Below are 22,600 nucleotides of genomic sequence, written 5' to 3' on the forward strand. Positions count from 1 at the left end.
ACCTCCCTGCTCCTGTACTCGAATCCTCTTGCTATGAATGCCAGCATACCATTCGCCTTTTTCACCGCCTGCTGTACCTGCATGCCCACTTTCGATGACTGGTGTACAATGACACCCAAGTCTCGTTGCACCTCCCCTTTTCCTAATCGGCCACCATTCAAGTAATAATCTGTTTTCCCGTTCTTGCCACCAAGGTGGATAACCTCACATTTATCCACATTAAATTGCATCTGCCATGAATTTGCCCACTCACCTAACCTATCCAAGTCACCCTGCATCCTCTTAGCATCCTCCTCACAGCTAACACTGCCGCCCAGCTTCGTGTCATCTGCAAACTTGGAGATGCTGCATTTAATTCCCTCGTCTAAGTCATTAATATATATTGTAAACAACTGGGGTCCCAGCACTGAGCCTTGCGGTACCCCACTAGTCACTGCCTGCCATTCTGAAAAGGTCCCGTTTATTCCCACTCTTTGCTTCCTGTCTGCCAACCAATTCTCTATCCACATCAATATCATACCCCAATACCGTGTGCTTTAAGTTTGCACACTAATCTCCTGTGTGGGATCTTGTCAAAAGCGTTTTGAAAATCCAAATATACCACATCCACTGGTTCTCCCCTATCCACTCTACTAGTTACATCCTCAAAAAATTCTATGAGATTCATCAGACATGATTTAGCTTTCACAAATCCATGCTGACTTTGTCTGATGATTTCGCTGCTTTCCAAATGTGCTGTTATCACATCTTTGATAACTGACTCTAGCATTTTCCTCACCACCGATGTCAGGCTAACCAGTCTATAATTCCCCGGTTTCTCGCGCCCTCCTTTTTTAAAAAGTGGGGTTACATTAGCCACCCTCCAATCCTCAGGGACTACTCCAGAATCTAAAGAGTTTTGAAAAATTATCACTAATGCATCCACTATTTGGGCTACTTCCTTAAGCACTCTGGCATGCAGACCATCTGGCCCTGGGGATTTATCTGCCTTTAATCCCTTCAATTTACCTAACACCACTTACCTACTAACATTTATTTCCCTCAGTTCCTCCATCTCACTACAGCCTCGGTCCCCTACTATTTCCGGAAGATTATATATGTCCTCCTTAGTGAAGACAGAACCAAAGTAGTTATTCAATTGGTCTGCCATGTCCTTGTTCCCCATGTTTCTGACTGTAAGGGACCTACATCTGTCTTAACCAATCTTTTTCTTTTCACATATCTATAAAAGCTTTTACAGTCAGTTTTTATGTTCCCTGCCAGCTTTCTCTCATAATCTTTTTTCCCTTTCCTAATTAAGCCCTTTGTCCTCCTCTGCTGGACTCTGAATTTCTCCCAGTCCTCAGGTGAGCCACTTTCTCTGGCTAATTTGTATGTTTCTTCTTTGGAATTGATACTATCCCTAATTTCCCTTGTCAGCCACGGGTGCACTACCTTCCCTGGTTTATTCTTTTGCCAAACTGGGATGAACAATTGTTGTAGTTCATCCATGCGATCTTTAAATGCTTGCCATTGTACATAGCTATATGTACATAGCTATGCAGCGAGTTAAACATCTTCCCAAAATTCACCCATGATGGAAGCTTTCTTCAGTGTTTTTAATATCTTATTTGTGAAACTGCAGAAAATTAAGTAAAATACGTGTTAAATTCAATACAGAATCATTGTACGCCTGAATATACTCCTGATCATTCTCACAATCAGTGACAACCAAGGTAATACATATACATAATACACCACAACTATACCGTGTAAACAAGAGTAAACTTGTGGCACAATGACATGTTACACAATAAACATAATACTTCCTTTCAAATTTATCTACTAAATGTTTACCAATACTAACAAAAATACTCACAGAAATTGCTGTCTCCAGGACAAATAAAGAGAGGATGGAGATAGATGTCTTTCCACCACATGCTTCAAATTGAATCAAAATTAACCCACGCAGGAAATGATGTAAAAAACAGCTCACGCACCGGAAGTGATGTTCAGACAAAACAAATCGTGCCTCTAGAGGCCAGAACAGGTATACTAGTACAATAATTGAGGGGTTTCCTCATTCAACCCTACTCCCCCCCCCTTCACCTTCATGTATATATTTCTGTGTCAGTCTGAATCCATTTGTAGAGAGACCCTAAGCCAAGCTAAACCTTCCTAACCTCATTTGTTACTTTTACTTACAGCCCACACATATGCCTCGGCTCTATTGTCCTGATTATATATGTTTTGAGTGTCAGAGTGGAAATACGTCTCTCCCAAAGGATGTGTAAGGTGCTCCTTCCCTCCAGTAGCCTGCAGGTCATCCTTGGGCAAGGTGTAGCACCTACTTAGCCTCCCCTACCCCCAATCAGGATCACGTGACACCATGGAGGCAGCTGGTGGATGGTCATACACTTGTGCATATCACAAGTCCTGGTTATGCCACCACTGACGCCAAGCAGAAAATCTCTGAAGAGGATTGAAAATGGCTGGTGTCACCTGTCTTGTAAAGACACTGCCCAGAAGAAGGCAATGGCAAACCACTTCTGTAGAAAAATTTGCCAAGAACAATCATGGTCAGAAGATTATGATCGCTCATGTCATACAACACAGCACATAATGATGATGTCATACAACTCAGCACATAATGATGATGTCATACAATACAGCACATAATAATGATGATATATATGTTTATACTTAACTATCTTTTAATTCTAAGGCAAAGCTAGGTACCAAAAGTAAGGTTTCAAAACTTCACAGAGAAATATATTCAAATTGTAATTCTATACCAATTATAATTGGATTGCCATGCTAAAATATTTTTATCTTTTTGTTAAAGGTCTAATTAATCTAGTGCAACTGCAACCATTAGACATTCGTTGCACTGAAGAGCAGATTCACTGAAGATTGTTTTTTATTAATTTAATAGTTCTAGAGCATAAAAATTATTGGAAGGTAACCATAAAAATAATCAAATGAAAATATTAAAATTCATGGAGAGAACATCGATATTTTGAAAGGTATTTTGAAGTAGAGTTTAAAATGGAAAAGAAGTGAGAAATTTGCAGCCTGTGCCCAAGCCATCGCTAATGAAGTACTTACTGTACTTCCAGTTGGTGTTGTTGTTAATAATCTCCATCCAGAGTGGAAGTTCGGTCAAGTGCACTGCTGTGGACTGTAGTTTGATAGACTCTGGTTCAATAGCTCTTTGGTGCTTCTGCTGGTCCTTGAATGGTGGGGGAGCATGGGGGAGTCGGTTCTGCTGGCACAGAAGGGGACAGCAGGGGGTGGGGGCAGGATTCAATGCTTTTTACTGCTGCTTGTAAGAAGGGAGGGAAAAGTGGGGGGCTTTGGGGCTTTGATATTTCTATCGTTCTATGGGGTTTCTCTTTTTTTGTGGATGTCTGTGAAGAGGTTGAATTTCTGTTTGTGTACTGGATACATACTCTGATATTAAATGTACTTTGAAACTTTGAAACCATTTACATTTCTAAAACAAAAATACATTCGTCCAGAATTAAATGGTAAAATGGCATGAGAAATGCTGCTGCCAGCATAGCCGCCTGTCACGAGCTCTGCGGCTTGTGGTAGAGCGCTGGACTTTTAGGTTTCTCGAGCACCTGTATTTATTAACTGTTCGTTAAGCAATTGTGCTTTCTGGTTAATGTTGTCAAGTTCATTGAGACTGGCAAGGGCTTTCTGCATTCTCTGATTATTTAAAGTGGACTCCCGTTTAGCGCTGTTTGCAGAGTCCTTGTTTGTGGAGAATGATTTGCCTTGCAGAGTTGTGGCTCCAACGCTCCATTGGAATTCCTATGTATAAACCTCTTTTTTCCTCTCTGATGTTCCTCTGCACGTGGGTTGAGTCATTGCCAGCACTCACAGTGACAGAGTCTGCCATTCCTCCGCACACAGTGTTCATTCCTCCCAGCATTACCATCCACCCTACACTACCTCCCAGACTCTCCTACCAATGGTATGTTTGACCGGCAGGAAGGCTTTCATGGAAGGGCTGCTGAAGACGCTAGAGGAGCCTTTGCACAGGACATTCTGTCTGGCAGTCCAGTAATGAATTTTAGAGATACCAGAGGATGCAAGGCTCAAACTGGAAATTGCTATCTTCCATAATGAGTGAAGGACCATCAGAGTTGATGCTAAAACTTAAAGACAGCATACAAAATACACACAAAATTTAATAATTATAAAGATTTTGCACTTCAGTAGGACCAACCAGCTAGATCTTACACAGTGAATGGTAGGGCACTGAGGAATGTGGTAGAACAGAGGGATTAGGGAGTACAGGAATAATTCACTGAAAGTGGTGTCACAATTGTAAAGAAAGCTTTTGGCACATTGGCCTTCACAAATCAAAGTATTGAGTACAGAGGATGGGATGTTATTTTGAAATTGTATAAGGCATTGGTGAGGATTATAGTGTGCATTTTTGCTCACTTACCTACAGGAAAGATGTAAAAAAGTTTGAAAGAGTACAGAGAAAATTTACAAGGATGTTGCTGGGTCTGGATGACCTGTGTTAAAAGGAAAGATTAAATAGTTTAGGGCTTTATTCCCCAGAATGTAGAAGATTGAGCGGAGATTTGGTAGAGGTATACCAGATTACGAGGGGTATAGAGAGGGTAAAAGCAAGCAGGCTTTTTCCACTGAGGTTGGGTAGTAACCTCTGGACTGCCTGTGCCACGTGACAATGACGGTAAGAGCAGTTTGATGTGGCAGGTGAATGTGTGGCTGAAGAATTGGTGCAGGTGGAATGGTTTCAGATCTGTGAATCATTAAGATCTCTTCTGCAGAAAGGTCGACCTGTACAAAAAGGATGGTTTACACTAAAGTCGAGGAAGGCCAGCACCCTTGCAGACAGGTTTGCTAGAGCTGTTAAGGAGGGTTTTAACTAGGTTAGCAGGGAGATGGGAACCATAGTGATAGTCAGAGGATGAAGCAGTTGATGTGATGGTAGATGCAGTGTGTCGAGAGACTGTGAGGAAGGATAGGCAACAGATAGGGCATAACTATTGCCAGTGGGATTGGTTGAAATATGTCTATTTTAATGTGAGAAGTATCAGGAACAAGGGTGATAAACTTAGATCATGGATCAATACATAGATATATGACATTGTAGCCATCACACAGACTTGGCTGTCACAAGGGTAAGAATGGCTGTGGGGTGTTCTGGAGTTTAGATGTTTCAAAATATCTGAATGGACTCATTCAGTTTTCCCACAGAAGGCAGAGGGTGGTAGTGGAGGAAGCATATGATACCTGCAGGTCAGTGACTAGTGTACTTCTGCAGGAACCTGTTCTTTAACTCCTGCACTTTGTGATTTTTATAAATGACTTGGAGGAAGAAGAGGAAGGATGTGTTAGTATGTTTTACAGATTACATAAAGGTTGGTGGTGTTGTAGAATGTGTAGAAAGATGTTATAGGTTACAACAGGATATTGATAGAATGCAGAACTTGGCTGAGAAACAGCAGATGTTGTTAAATCCAGGGAAGTGTGAAGTGATGTGTTAAGCAGTACAGGGCTGATGGCAGGATTCTTAGCAATGTAGAGGAACAGAGGGATTTTAGAGTCCATGTACATAGATCCCTCAAAATTGTTGCACAAGTCGATAAGATGTTTGAAAAAGTGTATAGTGTATTCGCATTCATTACATGGGTGATTGTGTTCAAGAGCCACAAGGTAATATTGGATCTCCATAAAGCTCTGGTTGAAGTATTCCGTTCTAGTTGCCTCATTATTGGAAGGATTTAGAAGCTTTAGAGATAGTACAGAGGAGATTTACCAGGATGCTGCCCGGATTAGAGAGCGTGTTTTACGAGGAAAGGTTGAGCGAGCTCGGGCTTTTCTCTTTGAAGTGAAGGAGATTTGACTTGATAGAAGTGTATAAGATGATGAGAGGGATAGATAGTGTACAGCCAGCATCTTTTTTTTTCCAGGGAGAAAATGGCTAATAGGAGAGGGCATAATTTTAAAATGTTTAGAGTAATGTATAGGGTGGTGTTGGAGGTAGGTTTTTATTTACACCGAGTAGTGTATGAAATGCACTGCCAGTGGTGGTGGTAGAGACAGATGTATTAAGGACATTTAAGAGACTCTTAAATAGGCACATGGATTAAAGAAAAATGGAGGGCTCCATGGACAGGAAGGGATAGATTCATCTTGGAGTAAGTTAAAAGATTGGCACAACATCATGGGCCAAAGGACCTGTCCTGTGTTGTAATGTTCTATGTTCTATGTTCTATGCATGGTCACGTTCAATGATGGAGGTACTGGAATTGTATTGAAGGCAGATTAGGTAAAAAGTTAAGAACATTTCTACTATCTAGGAATCTTTAAGTTTCATTGGAAGCATAAAGTGCACTCAATTCCAAAGTCCAGGGAAAACCCTCAGAGATGTATTGGCCTTCTCCATTACAGGGTACACTTACAGTACAATTATGGTCAGAGATCTGTTGAGAAAATCAGGAGCTAAGCTTATCCGAATATTTGCCGATTCCATAGTAGATACCAGGTTCAAAACATTTGTGAAGGAGATGAGCCTAAATGTTAAGAACAGAGAAAATCCACATGGGATAATGTTACTCTTGGAAAGAACATTACTATTGAGTAACATGCATAGGAAATGTTTCACCTCACCTGTAAAATATAAATACTGGATAACAGAATGAACACACACCAGTTGTCATAGAGGGGTCAGAAGTGCAAAGGGTGAGCAATTTCAAGTTCCTGGGGGTCAACATCTCTGAGGATCTATCCCAGGCCCAATATATCAATGCAGCTACAAAGAAGGCACGACAGCAGCTATACTTCATTTGGAGTTTGAGGAGATTTGGCTCTCGCAAATTTCTACAGATGTACTGTGGAGAGCATTCTAACTGGCTGCGTTACCATCTAGTATTGGAGGGCTACTGCACAGGATTGAAATAAGCTGTAGAAAGTTGCAAACTCAGTCTGCTTGATCTTGGTCACTACCTTCCCCAACTTGCAAGAAATCTTCAAGGAACAATGCCTCAAAAAGGCAGCATCCAGCATTAAGGACCTCAGTCACCCACGACATGCCCCCTTCTCATTCCCCATCACTGAACTGTTGCCACAACCTATAGACTTATTTTCAAGGGCTCTTCATGATACATGAATTGATGAGTACAAGAATGAGATATACCAGCTTGTTGAGTGGTGTCGCAGCAATAACTTTGCATTCAGTGTTAGGAAGACCAAAGAGCTGATTGTGGTCTTCAGAAAGAGTAGAATGAGGGAACACAAACCAATCCTCCTAGAGGGCTCAGAAGTGGAGAGAAAGAGCAATTTCAAGTTCCTGGGTGTCAATATCTCTGAGGAATTAACCTGGTCACAACATATTGATCCAGCTGTGAAGAAGGCAAGACAGCAGCTATATTTCACTCAGAGTTTGGGGAGATTTGGCTTGTCACCTTAAAGACCCAAAACCTTCTACCGTGGAGAGAATTCTGATTGGCTGCATCACCGTATTGTATTGGTGGGGAGGGTGGGCAATGGTTACTAAACAGGATCAAAGTGTGTTGCAGAAAGTTGTTAAATTAGCCAGCTCCAGAATGGGCTCCAGCCTCTGTAATATCCAAGACATCTTCAAGGAGCAGTGTCCATCTTTAAGGACACCCATCACCAAGCTCTCTTCTCATTGCTGCCATCAGGAAGGAAGTGAGAAGCCTGAAAGCACACACTCAGTGATTCAGGAATAGCTTCTTCCCCTCTGCCATCAGATTTCTGAATGGACGTTGAACCCATGAACACTACCTCACTATTTTTGCACTACTTGATTAATGTTCCAATTTATATACTGTACATTCTTACTGTAAGCATATATGTACTTACTGTAATTCACCGTTTTATCATTATGTATTGCAATGTACTTCTGTAAAATAACAACAAATTTCACAACATATGCCAGTGATATTAAATCTGATTCTGATTCTGATTCTGGTAACAGATGTAACGCATTGCCAGTGGAGATGTTTTAAGCTCTGTATTCTATTACCCGCGTTCTATAACCCTCTTTTCTGTTACCCATGGAATCAAAGCCTTTAAAGGATTAAAAACTTATGCGAGGGCAGTGATATGTTACGACTTTACAGCACTACCCCGCAGCTGAGGTTATGGTGTACGTGGTTAGTGAAGTGAACAAGTCTTATTCGAACCGAGAAAGCTTGATCGCACATTTGACCGTTAATAAGTTAGTTTGGTTGTTTCAAAAGAGAATCCTTTTGAGTATCAGCAGTTTATTTCCGAACACAATCACATGAAAGAGAAAAGACACGTCATGGCTCAGGCATGTTGTTTCCTGGAGACCAATCTGATTGCGTCTCCCACAAACGTGCTGCCTATGTTAAGCCAGCAGTCGAAATCTCAGCGAGCATTTAATACGAGTGGATCCAACAATTTATAAGAGGGCGTTGAGCATACGGTGAACCTCGAGATGAGGATGATTTATCATCTAGTGTGAGATCAGAATTGGGCGCAGCCTGGTGCTGTGCACAGCTGCCCGTCCAGCTGCGGAATGGCAGCTTCACCGCAATTTCACGTGTCTAACTCGCGAACCGCGATCAATGGACTGCTCCCCCTCCGATAGCGCTGGCCATGGTGCTGAACCCAGTTTACTCTGCGGCAAAGCCTTGCCTTTGCTGTTGCATTTGTTCATATTGCTCCGGCGACATTTGTAAAAATCATCCCCACTAATTCTAGTCGGCTTGCTGAAAGTTATCAGATAAACGGAGGTGATTACACAAGAAAATAATAAGCGATGCAGTGAAGAGTGATGAGTATAACTGGTAAACCCCAGCGAGCGGCGAAGACCCGTTTATCCAGATCTCCTCACTGAGGCATTGAAATAGCCGATTTCAACACAATTGATCTTTCCATCTCGGTGAGTGAAGAATATTTTCTATTGCTGTGTTTATTTAAAGTTCAATTAATGACACGTAGTACGGGTTTGGGATTTTCTGGGCAATACATTCGCTGTAAGGTGCAGGGGGAATCTGGATAGCCTGCTTCCAGTACTTTTGTATGTTCATGCAGTCAATAAGCTAATGCTTCACTATAATTTAGTCAGTGCGGGCTAAGGTGCGGGGGCGAGGAGGCAGTGTTCTACTTTAGCCCAGCGATCTGGGATGTGGCTTGATGCAACAATGATGTACTGTTTTCCGCGAGTTGGCGGATGTGATTCGGTCTTTTTTTTCCTGTTGTTTAGCGTGCGTGATCGTCTGCATATATGAACATGATGCCTTTTGTTTTAATATGTTAACAGAAAGCGATCTTTTGGGATTTCGGTCGCTTTCCAGCAAGGGAAGATCGAGCACACAGGCCGGTTTTAGGGATCATATCTGCACTCAGTGACGAATGCACAACATCATAGAGCACCATCCAGACATGGCTACTGCGCTGTTAGCTGGAGAAAAGCTCAAGGAGCTGATCCTTCCGGGGCAACAAGATGAGAAAGGCTCGCCCTTTGCAGCCTTCATGGTTCAACTAAAGCTAGAACTTCCATTCGACAGAGTAGTGTCCATCGGAACTGTCATTATCCCCATCCTATTAGTCACATTGGTATTCACTAAAAATTTTGCAGGTAAGAAGATCGAGAAGTACACAACCCAATATCATAACAATTATTTTAAAACTGTATCGGGCGGCACTCCCGGCGTTTCTGTTATACATTAACACAGGTTATGCATGACAGAAGTTCCACTGGAGCCGATCTGTCACTCGCATTTTATACCCTACCAGACACTTTGCTCTGTCGCGCGCCTGTTACTTTGAAGTTTTATTGGGACATTTTGTTATTGTTGACATCTGACCTTCAAAATGAACTGACAATGGCTATAATACCTCTTTAGTGAGTAGGCTTGTACATAGACCACTGCATTATACGTTTAAGGCGTCCTATCAGCCCGCCCTCCCTTAAAATTAATCTGCAGATTGTAAATAAATGAATTTACACCATGATGCTGAAACGCACAATCCTTCAAAAATACTTTAGTTTTTTAGTTCTTTAGTTCTCTTATGTATGAGCTTCCCCTTTATTTTAAAAAGGGAAAGTTTTCTTTAAAATATTTGCCAAGGCTGTCTTTATTTCAGAAAGAACTGGCGGGAGGATTGATTTTTTTCTCTATGATTAAGTGTGCATGGATGACGTACAACCGTGCAAGCACCATCAATATTTGTAATTGGAAACCGGTGCAGAACATTGTTTTCATGAAAATAGGGAGCGTCCAAAGCAAAGCCACCAAATTACTCACTTGAATACCCACGCACATTAAGGACAATTTCTTAAAATCCCATTAAATACACAACTGAAACTTGTAAAATAATCTAGCTTCCTTTAGGGCTTTAAAAGCTCTGCACTCAAAAAAAATCTTCTGATCAATCAGTTGTATGAAAACTAAATGTGCGTTATTCAGTAGTTACGACTTGTAACTTAACCTGTCTAACTCATTCCCCGAATCGAAACGGATTTAGGAAAGGAGTTAAACAGATCAAGCTAAGCATTTAAAAACTAACCCTTAGTGCAAAGTGTCATATTTAATTGCCCAGTCCATTCTTCCTAAAAAGACAAAAAAAACTCTTACCTTGCGTTCGAAGTTCAAAGTAAATTTATTATCTAAGTACATATATGTCACTATATACAACCCAGGGTTCATTTTCTTGCGGACAAACTCAATAAATCCATAATAGGATAATAGCCATAACAGAATCAAGGAAAGACCACGCCAGCTTGGGCGTTCAATCAGTGAGCAAAAGACACAAACTGTACAAATACAAAAAGAAAAGTAATAATAATGAACAACTAAGCACTAAATATCGAGAACATGAAATGAAGAGTTGTTGAAGATGAGTCCATAGATTGTAGAAACATTTCAGTGATGGGGCAAGTGAAGTTGAGTGAAGTTATCTCCTTTGCTTCCAGAGCCTGATGGTTGAGGGGTAGTAACTGTTCCTGAACCTGGTGGTGTGAGTCTTGAGGCTCTTCCTGAGGGCAGCTGTGAGAAGAGAGCATGTCCTGGGTGGCGGGGGTCTCTGATGATGTATGCTGCTTTCCTGCAACAATATTTTGTGTAATGGTGGGGAGAGCTTCACCCATGATGGACTGGGCCATAGCAGAATTTTCCATTCAAGGGAATTGGTGTTTCCATACCAAGCTGTGATGTAGTCAGTCAATATACTCTCCACCACAAATCTATAGCAGTTTGGCAAAGTTTTAGATGCCATGCTGAATCTTTGCAAGTTTCTAAGGAAGTAGAAGTGCTGCCATGCTTTCTTCATATTCGCATAAAATATAGAACTTCAATTCTGTTTATTTCACTCAGTTATTATTTTGTAATTTATTGTCTTCAATCTAAATACTAACTGCCTCAAAAAGATGGCTCAGTATAAAAATCTATCAAGTTATAAACTATATTAAAAAAATGAAGTATCTCAAATAGTAATGGTGTCTTAGGAACCTTCACAGCTTGTTATTTACAGCACAGTAATCTGATAGTAATGTATTACAAATTTGAGTTTGCAGTTTGACTGCCAAATGGGTTAATTCATTGATATTTTAATGAAGCATGCTGCTTTGCCTCAGCAATAGTATTGGTTCACTCCTAGATGTGAGAGAGGACATCGATGAAGCATGGATTTTTGAAAAAAAACTCTCCACTAACCTTCATAACAATCTACATTTTACTAAATTAACTATATTTGATTTCACCACTCATCCTAAGATTGTAAGTTATAGCAAAGTTCAGAGTAGAGTCAGCAAGGGATACAAGCTGGCAATCAGATGTATAAGTGTTGTCCTCTGTATATTTATATACCTTGAGATAGATAGATGACCAATCTACGTGTTTGTGGCTCTCGTTGGCATCTGCATATTAGTGCATCAACTGGTAAAGATCCAGTAGATTGTCTTTCCTTCTTTCATTTCTATTCATCGAAGTATTTTCCCAGTAATAAGCATATTTCACTGCTGATAGCTTGATTCAAGGAGATCTTGCACTTTAAGGGGCCATCATTGAGCAGTAGAAATACAAAAAGGTGCTGCAAGATCGGTTCTCATCTGCAGTCACGATGTTTATTATGTTTACTCATGTTATAGTGAACACATGCAACCAAACCTGACAACCGCAGGAGTATGCCTAAGGCTCTTGATTTGCTGAGCTGAGTGCAAATGTGTTTTGGGATTTACCTGGTAGTCTCTTTTCCCTGTGCCTCCATAGAAATCTGCACAGTGACATTAATATTCAGGTTGGGCTCATTGCCAAGGATGTCTAGGTCTGGCAATACTATTCCTAAAGAATAAACAATCTCCCGATGTTAGTTGGTTGGTGATAATGATGTGCCAGCTGTCTTCCTGCACTGTGTCTATCTTCTTTATGCAGATATCATGTGAAGATCCTGATTGCGGGTGCATGTTAACCCCTTTTTGAAGCTGCATCGTTGTGAAAGATTTTATTTTATTTATTAGCCCTGTTTCCCCTACCACCACCACCACCTCCTCCCAATCTTCTCTACTTGGTCTAGAAAGAGAGATTAAGATTTATTTCACTTCAGGATTTAGGTGAATTTACCCAGTGAATCCATTTCAGTTGGTGTTTAACACAGATTGGGTGGGCAAGTGAAGGAGGTTGATCTTTCTCTTGGTTAGATTTGATCCAAAGTGATTCATCTGGAGAATGACCCCATTTAATAGTGCAGACTCTGACTCATTGACATAGATAAGCAACATATATTTGGATAGACTAATTGATCATTCATGTAGATGTTAAAATGTTCACTTCCTGGTAGCATCCCATCACATGGAAGGCATCAGTTTGTTCTTAATTTGATGTAGAAGCAACAGTTTTCAATCAGTGCTTGCAGAGGTTCCCAACCTATGGTCCACTGACCCCTTGGTTTATGGTAGGGGTACGGTCCATGACATAAAAAGGTTGGGAACCCCTGAGTGCTTGGTTAAATGATGGACATCTTCCAACACAGCATTCACTGACTGATGGTTCTGTATGCTACTGGTGGCATTAATGCATAGATAATACAGGAGAACTATTGAGAGTGTCCTGCCCTGATGTATCAACGTCTGGTACAGGAATTGCAAGGCATCTGACCTCATAATCCTATAATGGATTATGAGGACCGCTGGGAGGATCATCAGGGTCTCTCTTCCACCTATCCAAGATATTTACTAGGAGCGCTGTGTATGCAGGGCCCTTAGCATTTTCAATGATTCCCCCCCTCCCATCCATCCTGCCATCTCTTTGATCCCCTGCCATCAGACAGGAGGTACTGTAGCATTAGGACAAGAGCTCTTAGGATAGGAAACAGCTTCTCCCCCGAGCCGTGGGACTACTGAACTCCCTGTCCCCACCCAGGTCTCGCTACCTATGAAGTGCCAGTGGCGTAATACTGTTTACTTTTTAACTTGTGATGTAAATGCACCTTAATGTTTTTTAACTTATTTGTGGTAATTTACCTTATGTGTTGTGTGTGAGGTGTATGTACTGTGTAGTGCACCTTGGTCCGGAGGAACATTGTTTCATTTGGCAGTATACATGTATACGGTTAAAATGACAATAAACTTGGATTTGAACTTGAACTTGAACTATTTTCAATTTGTGATAGTATTGATTAATGAAATCAGAGCAGAGATTAATGTGTGAAATATGTCAATTGTTTTGAGTTAAAGTAAATGATTTATATGCTCAAAACATAAATGAGATTTATTTGTTGATTACAAGTTTAGATTATTGCTATCAAATGATTCATTGAAACAATTGTTATATAAAATATAAGGATGACATTTGTTAATTTATACAAATAAAATGTCTGCTAATTTGTGAACTTACCCCCTAAACAGCATTTTGTCTGAAAATTGATTCAATTCGTCTACTTTGAATTTACTCTTAAAATCTTGTACGTCTTATCAAAAATACACTGTCAACTTTCTTTGTGAACATTGATTAGTATTTGATTTGCAATAGTTATCGATGCATTGAAATTATTGAGCTGTGAAGATCAACAAACTTATTCTCTGGTAATGCAGATGTATAAGTGTTTACCAAATGACACCCATATCTTAGAATAACATTATTGAAGTAAAACGAAGACTCATGATCAAAATGGTCAAGACCTAAGTGAAATTCTTCAACACTGAATTCCGGAATTTGTTTGTAAACCTGAGAAGGAGTTGCTAAGAAGCTGAGAGCAATTTCTGATAACAAAAACAATGTGGTACGTTTTGTGGAAAGGTCTAATGATGTGAACAGATAAACAGGAAACTGTGTTCACTCATCAACCAGAACGTATCCTGACAGGAGGAGGAATTGACACCAGCTGAAGAGATGGTGAGTTACTCAATCTTGACACCTTAAAATGGATTGGAAACTTTGAGAAGGAAACGTCTTGCTGATGCTGGTAAGTGTCCATCAAAAGCATATGCATCTTTCTAGATGAATACAATAACTTTATCATTCTGATTTTTTTAATCAAATGCTTACATCAACTTCTAGTTGATGTAACAGAGTCCTACTTAGAGTTATAGATTTTTTCTAATTATGAGAGACTCGTTTTACCTTTATTGCTTCCACAGATGAGCTAAATCAACTGGGACACTGCAAAGCTTCAGCACTGCAAAAAAAGTGAATATCATCAGAGACATCCACACTACAAGCACAAACGCAGTTAATGTGGTACTTACATCAAAAATAACAATGCAGAATGAGAACGCTTAAATGCCACAGAGAATGTAAAAACTCCTTAGAGGAAGAGTGTATTCACTTCACATGAAGGTCACTATGTACAAGCTGCTGTTGGACACTTATAACATTGCAACCTAAGAGTGCATCGCTAAATTGCAGGTAATGCTGGACCCCAGAAGACTACAGTTCAGTCCGGTCATGTTAATCCATATTATAGCTAAATGAAAACTTATGTGAACGTAGACTGCAAATGCTAATTGTATTTAGCCTGTTTGGATTCTGGATATAGTTATCAGTTTTATGAGCAGGCATTATGGATCTAGGAGAGTGACTGCAATCCACTAATGCAGCAGAAATTGGAACATCATTGAAAAAAAAAAATCACCTGCTCATAACTTAACATGAGGGATAGCTTACGTTTAAAGTTCTCGCAAGGACGGTTTTTAATCTTTAAGATAGATGAAACTTTTTTCTTCTGTGCTGCAGAGGAAACAATATTGCTTACCTCTTTCATCATATCTGCGGCCAATATCCTTACTGAGGCAAGTCCAGCTACCGCTCTTGTTAGACAAAGGTGTCAGGAGCAAGTAATCACCCAGTTCCTCCTGCATTTCTCAGGCAGAATAAATAAAGATATTTTGTGTCATTCCGTTTTTGTCCCAGTTATTACACAGAAATTGATTTATAGGTGTATTGTAAGGCATATTTCTCACACTTCACTTGGGTCCTTAGCATACTGCATTGATTTACAGCGTGACAATGAATGTTTATTTACAGAAAGTGCAAAGACTTTTATTTCTAGTATCCATGTTCTATCTTAACTCACTTTATTTGTTTATGCAATCAAAAAAGTGAATTGGTTGGAAAAATGTCTTGGATTGAGAGGAGATTCGTTAGAGATATTGAAAATTAGGAGAGGTATGGATAGTGTTAAATGCAAGCCGGCTTTTTTCGCTGATATTGGGTGGGACTACAACCAGAGGTCATGGGCTAAGAGTGAATGGTGAACAAGAGGGGAAACCTTCTTTACTCAGAGGGTGGTGAGAGTGTGGAACAAACTGCCAGCACAAGTGGTCCATGTGAGCTCGATATCAATGTTTAAGACAGTTTCGATAGGTACGTGAATGGTAGGGTTATGGAGGGATATGGTCCAGGTGCAGGTCAATGGGATTAGGGTGTTTAAATGGTTCAGCATAGACTCGATGGCTGAAGGGTGTATTTCTGTGCTGTACTTTTCTATGACTCTATTATGTTGCTCATATTGTAGTCATAAATTGAGCAAATATTGGCTGGTGGGATGGGTGACAAATTTTTGATTGCAATCGCTCACAGGCTGCTTAAGTTCACCACTGGTCAAGTGATGAACCCATCCAGCTATCTATACAGAAGATTTTAGCTGCTATACAAAAGGCTGACCTTATTAAAGTATCCAATAAAGGCCATGCAAGTGGGGAAGGGTTCTTTTCCCACATTGTATTTGTAAACATGGATTTGTCAAATCTTAATCCTGCCTGGGTTTTTTTTTTTGACAACACTGGCAAACAGATTATAGTGACACTGTTGAAAATGATATCTGCAGGAAGATAATTATCTGCTTACTTGTTCTCAAATGTTGGTGGGGGAGGACTTGGAGGGCATTTCTTGACTATTGTGATTGAAATAGTTGTGAAAAGTAATTTTTAAGGAGATTTAGCACTTTGCCTTTCGAGGAACGACAATTTCTGATTGTTACTGTCAGTGCAATGAGCCTTTAGTCTGAGCAACGTTATTGTAAACTAGTTTAGTTTGCTGAGTTTGATAGTGGAGCGGGAGACGTGGATGAAAGGAAGTCAAAAACACAAGAAAGTCTGCAGATGCCGACCCCCCTCCCCTATTCATCTATTTCTCACTCTGACCTTTCAGCTCTTCTCACCAACCTATCACCTCCCCCAGGTCCCCTCCTATCTCCATCTCTCCTATGGTCCACTCTCCTCTCCTATCCGATTCGTTCTTCTCCAACACTTGACCTTTCCTGCCCACGCGGTTCACCCATCACCTTCCAGCTAGTCTTCCTTCCCCTCCTCAGATCTTTTCATTCTGGTACCTTCCTCCTTCCTTCCCAGTCCTGAAGAAGGGTCTTGGCCCAAAGCATCGACTGTTTATCCATCTCCATAGGGGCTGCCTGACCTGCTGAGTTCCTCCAGCATCTTGTGTGTGTTGAATGAAAGGAAGTGCCTGCAGAAAGGGGGGGAGGGTGTGGTGCAGGTGTAGATACATCTAGCTCTGAATCACCAGGCAAGGTAATTTAATTCCAAGCAACTGGTTTATTGATCATTACAGAATGTCTCTCTGGTGCTTCCCACTCCCTCCCCTCTCCCTTCCCCTTTTCCAACCATGATTCCTCTCTCCCTGCCCCCTTCCCACTCTCAGTCCACAATAGAATCAGGTTTATCATCACTCACACATGTCATGAAATTTATTTTTCTTTGTGGCAGCAGTACAGTGCAATACATAAAATTACTACAGTACTGTACAAAAGTCTTAGGCACCCTAGTTATATATATCTACCTAAGAATGTTGCATCGTACTATATGCCACCAAATACTGCCTTGAGGTTCATTTTCTTCCAGGGATTTTCTGGAAAATAAAGAAATAGACTTTATGAAAAACTATAAATGACCACGACTGACAAACAATCAATGTGCTAAAGAAAATAAATAATGCAAATATAAAATAGTAAATATGTAATACCGTGTTGCAGAGTCTTTAAAAGTGAGTGCATGGGTTGTGGAGTCAGTTCATCATTGAAGCGAGTGAAGTTATCCACACCAGTTCAGGAGGCCAATAGTCATTCCTGAACCTGGTGGTGTGGGAGCTAACCTGTACCTCCTGCCAGATGGTAGTAACGAGGAGAGAGCATGGCCAGGATGATGAGGGTTCTTGATGAGGGATGCTTTCTTGGTAGGCTGGAGTTATTCTGGTAATACCAAGGAAATGGGCTCACATTGCTTTGCCTGCAGTTGTAAACATCATGGGTCCATGAATTTTCTCAACCTTACGATTGAACTAGGCTGTGCCTGCTGGCGCTAGAACATATCAGTCTGCGGGTTGCTGCTGCTTGGGGCGTGGTTCAGTTTAATATCAGACGAGGTATCCAGTACACAACCTGAAATCTTTACAGGAAACAGAGGGGAAAAAGAACCCCAAAGAATGAATGACAGAAAAAAGTCAAACCCCAAAGCACCCTTCCTCTCCCACACACAAGCAGCAGGCAAAGCATCAACTATTCCCCCCCCTTACTCCAGCATTAGCCCCCCCACCACGTAATAGCAAGCCCCCAGTGACAGTGGTCTGGAGTCCATCAAAATCTGCTGTCCATTCTAAAACCATCAACGTGCAGAGACATTGACCTGCGTGCTCGGTAGAAAAACCCTGCCATCTTCACCAGCAGGGTTGCCACCCTCCGAATGTGTAGCTGGTTTGTGACAAAGGAAATTAGTTACCAAGAAGTTGGTTAGCGTGGTTAAATTGATCAAGAGGAACATGTGCTTGCTTATGGGAGCGTAAAGGGTAACCTGCATTGAACACGCTGGTGTGCTTTTTCCATTTGCGATTAGATGTAAATGTGTTGCTTGGTGGTTCCCCTGAGAGTCCACAATCTGCACTCTACTATGTCATGATTTTTTTTCCCTTTCTGAGCAGTTAGATTGAGGTGGTTCCTTAAGATTGTCATAGCCAGGGGAGTAGAATGTAAATGTTCCCAATGGTCTGCGCCTTAAAAATCCTCTAACAACCAAGTCCTGGCCTTCACATGTGGATTCGTTATTAAGCCCAGAAGAAGTTTCTACTGGCAGGAGGAGGGGGAAAGGCAGGTTACTGGTGCCTTAAAACCAGACACTTCAGGCAGATGGGCTCATCAGTCGTGACTGGCAGCTCACCCAGGAGAAGGAAAACTCTGATCTCAACTGGTTATACCCACTCATGGGGAAGGCTTAGGGCGTAAACCCAGAGGGGAAAGTCCAGAGCTGGAGCCCCTAAGGCAGTCCTACGTTGAGTTCAACAGTGGATGGCAGCTCCTGTGACACTGCTGGTGCCAAACTGTCTCTGCCTCCAGATCCATCAGCCGTGTGGAAAGACGGAGCCTGCTGCGTGGGGAACAGCTTACTCTCCATATTGTACTGCCCTGGCTCGTGAACTGGCTTGCATAGATAGCTGGCACGCAACATCCATGGTCAGCCTTGGCCAACGGAGGGTTACTACTGTACATCATGGTATTCTCCACTCCATAGTAACCTACTGAGTTGGTGTCACCACCCACTCCCATTTACAACAATGTTGTTGCTGACTTGAATATTCTGCTCAAGACTCATTTATAAATAACAAAGAATATATATCGAGGGAGAGAAAAATGTACAGGTGCTGGAAATCTGAATTAAAATAGAAATTACTCAGAAGGCTCAGCTGGTCAGGCAGCATCCGTGGTAAGGGAAGCCATTAATATTTCAGGCCAAAGTTCCTTCATCATAATTGGCAAAATGAGAAACCATATTAGCTTTAAGTTACAAACATGAGGGATTTTGCAGATGCTGGAAATCCAAAGCAACACACACAAAATGCTGGAAGAGCTCAGCAGGCCAGACAACGTTGACTGTTTATTCATTTCCACAGATGCTGCCTGACCAGCTGAGTTCCTCCAGTATTTTGTGTGTGTTGCTTTGGCTTTAAGTTGTAGAGAGGGAGCGGAGGGATACAAAGGACAATGGGAACATCACTAATAGGGTGAGGCCTTACCTTCATTGGTGATATCCTCTTTATGAAGCTGTCTGGTTGAGAGATTAATAAGGGAAGTTAGAGAGGGGCAAAAAAAAAAACAAACCAAGCAGCATGTAAGAGTCAGGAAAAGTAGATCAGAACTGTTGCAGACAACTAACACTTGCAAAGGAAACAGAAATGGCTGTAGTTCTGATTAACTGGTTTTCTTGTAACCATATTAGTGGGGTGGCCTGGTTCGAAGTGCTCAGCTCATTATGGAATTTCTCCTGTTCAGTCTGCTCAAAAGCTTTTCTTTAAATCATTCTTTCACAAATTTGGTTGTAGCTTGGAGTTCTAGGTTTATTACTGGTCTTTCGGAATCAGAATCACAATATCACTGGCATAGGTCGGGAAATTTGCAGTCTTTGTGGCAGCAGTATTATTATGTGCAATGCATAATAATAGAGAACAAAACTGAATTACAGTATATATATTAAATAAGTAGTGAGATGGTCTTCATGGGTTCAATGTCCATTCAGAAATTGGATGGCAGAGAGGCAGAAACTATTTCTGAATCGTCATGTTTCTGTACCTCTTCCCGGATGGTAGCAATGAGAACAAGGCATGACCTGGGTGATGGGGGTCCCTAATGATGGATGCCGCCTTTTCGAGGCATTGCTTTTTGAAGATGTCCTGGACACTACGGAGGCTGGTGCTCTTGATGGAGCTGACTAAGTTTACAGCTCTCTTCAGCTTAATCTCCTCAAGCTCCTAATGAAATATAGCCACTGTCCTGCCGCCTTCGAAGCTGCATCGATATGCTGGGCCCAGGATAGATCCTCAGAGATGCTGACACCCAGAAACTTGAAATTGCTCGCTCCTTCCACTTCTGATTCCTCTATAAGGACTGGTTCATGTTCCCTCCTCTTTCCCTTTCTGAAGCCCACAATCAATTCTTTGGTCTTACTGACGTTGAGTGCAAGATTGTTGCTGCGACACCACTCAGCCAGCTGATCTATCTCCCTCCTGTATGCCCTCTCACCTCTGTCTGAAATTCTGCCAATAATAATTGTGTCATCAGCAAATTTATAGAGGGCATTTGAGCTGTGCCTAGCCGCACAGTCATGAATGTAGAGTGAGTAGAGCAGTGGGCCAAGCACACATCCCTGAGGATGCCCATGAGAAGGAACTGGTACCTCTACACTGAAGAGGCTCTCACTACACTACAGGATATTCCAGAGTTTTCACCCAATGCAAATGAAGGAATGCCAAAATCTTTCCAAATAGGGATACTGGGTGACCTTAAGGATATTGGAAGTGGTGCTGTTCCCATTGCTTCCTGTCCTTGTCTTGCTGTGAGGAAAAGTTAATGTACTTATAAGGCAGTAAATGGTAAACACCACAGCTAAACTGAACTGGTGTTGCAGACACTGAAGAATTAATGTGATGGATGAGTTGTCAGTAATGGATGAAGCTGAGCTTCTTCAGTATTGCTGGAATTCAACCAGGAATGTTCAAAGTTCAAATTAAATTTTTTTCAAAGTACGTGCAAAAGTCTTAGGCACAGATAGTATATATAGCTAGGGCATCAAAGACTTTTCCACAATACTGTAGTAATTTTATATATTACACTGTAGTGCTGCTGCTGCAAAAGATAATGAAAGACAAATGTCATGACGTATGTGAGTGATGATAAACCTGATTCTGATATGGGTCTCTATTGTGCACTGAAAGTGGGAAGGGGGCAGGGAGAGGGGAATCATGGTTGAGAAAAGGGGAAGGGAGAGGGGAGGGAGCAGGAAGCACCAGAGAGACATTCTGCAATGATCAATAAACCAATTGTTTGGAATCAATTTACACTGCCTGCTGTCTTAGAGTTGAGTGTGCCTGTGCCTGCACCTGAGACACCCACCCACCACCCCGGGCACTCCTTCTCCGCCACCTGTCCCGCACCCCTCCTGTAGCGCTCCCCCCTCGCTATTCCCAAGATCGTTTGATTCCGCCAGATTTACAAACTCCCTCTCTGCTCCACATTGACAAATACAGTGGTACAAAGGTCTTAGGCACCCTAACTACATACATATACCCAAGTCTTTTTCACTGTAAATATGTCAACATGTACAATCCGGAGATTCATTTTCTTGCGGGCATACTCTGCAAATCCAAGAATATAAAAGAATCAATGAAAGACCTTCACCCTACAGGACAGACAAACTACCAGTGTACAAAACACAACAAACTGTGCAAATACAAAAGACAAAAAATAAATATTAAAAACATCAATAAATAAGCAATAAGTATCAAGAACAGAAGATGAAGAGCCCTTGAAAATGAGTTCATAGGTTGTGGGAACAGTTCAGTGAGGGGGCGAGTGAAGTTGAGTAAAGTTATCCATTCTGGTTCAAGAGCTGATGGTTGAGGGGTGATAACTGTTCCTGAACATGGTAATGTGAGACCTGAGGCTTCTGTACCTTCTTCCTGATGGCAGCAGTGAGAAGAGAGCGTGGAGGGAGTGGTGGGGGTCCTCGATGAGGGATGCTGCTTTCCTGCAAAAGTGCTGCATTAGATGTGATCAATAGTGGGGAGGGCTTTACCCGTGATGAACTGGGACATATCCATTACTTTTTGGATTATGGAATGTGGAGAGCATTCCATCACATCCCTGACTTGCGCCTTCCATATGGTGGCAAGGCTTGGGAGTCAGAAGCTAACAGGCTCTAGAAGCCACAGTATAACTAGTCCGGTAAGATTCTGGTCTGTGGTGGTTTCCAGGATATTGATGATAAGGGATTCAAAGATGATAATGGCATTGAATGTCAAGGAAAGGCACTATCTATATGGATCCAGTTACTGCCATGTGTAACTGTAACCTACCAAATATCAGGCTTAACCAAGATGTTCTGCAGGTCTTGTTAGATGCTGTCCAAGACTGGTGCAGCATCTCAGTCACTGTAACTGGAACAGAGCACTATGTAAGTGACCATTGCCGCCTCTAATCTATCAAGGGAAGGTCACTGATGGAGTAGCTGAAGCTGTTTCAACATAGGATGCTGCCTTGATGAACGAATACCAAGAAGGCCTGGGGTTGGAGACATTGGCAGGGATACAGCGCAGAAACCAGGCCTTCTCTTCACCAAGTCTATGCCAAAAGTCAACCCCAT

General features: G+C 41.5%; 1 protein-coding gene across 1 annotated transcript in view; it reads left to right on the forward strand.

The window, feature by feature from the left end:
- The first annotated feature begins 8,371 nt into the window (after positions 1-8,371).
- panx2 (pannexin 2) overlaps positions 8,372-22,600 on the forward strand; it is a 55,702-nt gene continuing 41,473 nt past the window's right edge. The window contains exons 1-2 of the mRNA XM_063072152.1: positions 8,372-8,902; positions 9,284-9,601. Coding sequence (XP_062928222.1) covers positions 9,376-9,601 — 226 coding nt within the window. The 5' untranslated portion in view covers positions 8,372-8,902; positions 9,284-9,375. The remainder of the gene's footprint in view (positions 8,903-9,283; positions 9,602-22,600) is intronic.

Source organism: Mobula hypostoma, chromosome 20, assembly GCF_963921235.1.
Source record: "Mobula hypostoma chromosome 20, sMobHyp1.1, whole genome shotgun sequence".
NCBI lineage: Eukaryota > Metazoa > Chordata > Chondrichthyes > Myliobatiformes > Myliobatidae > Mobula > Mobula hypostoma.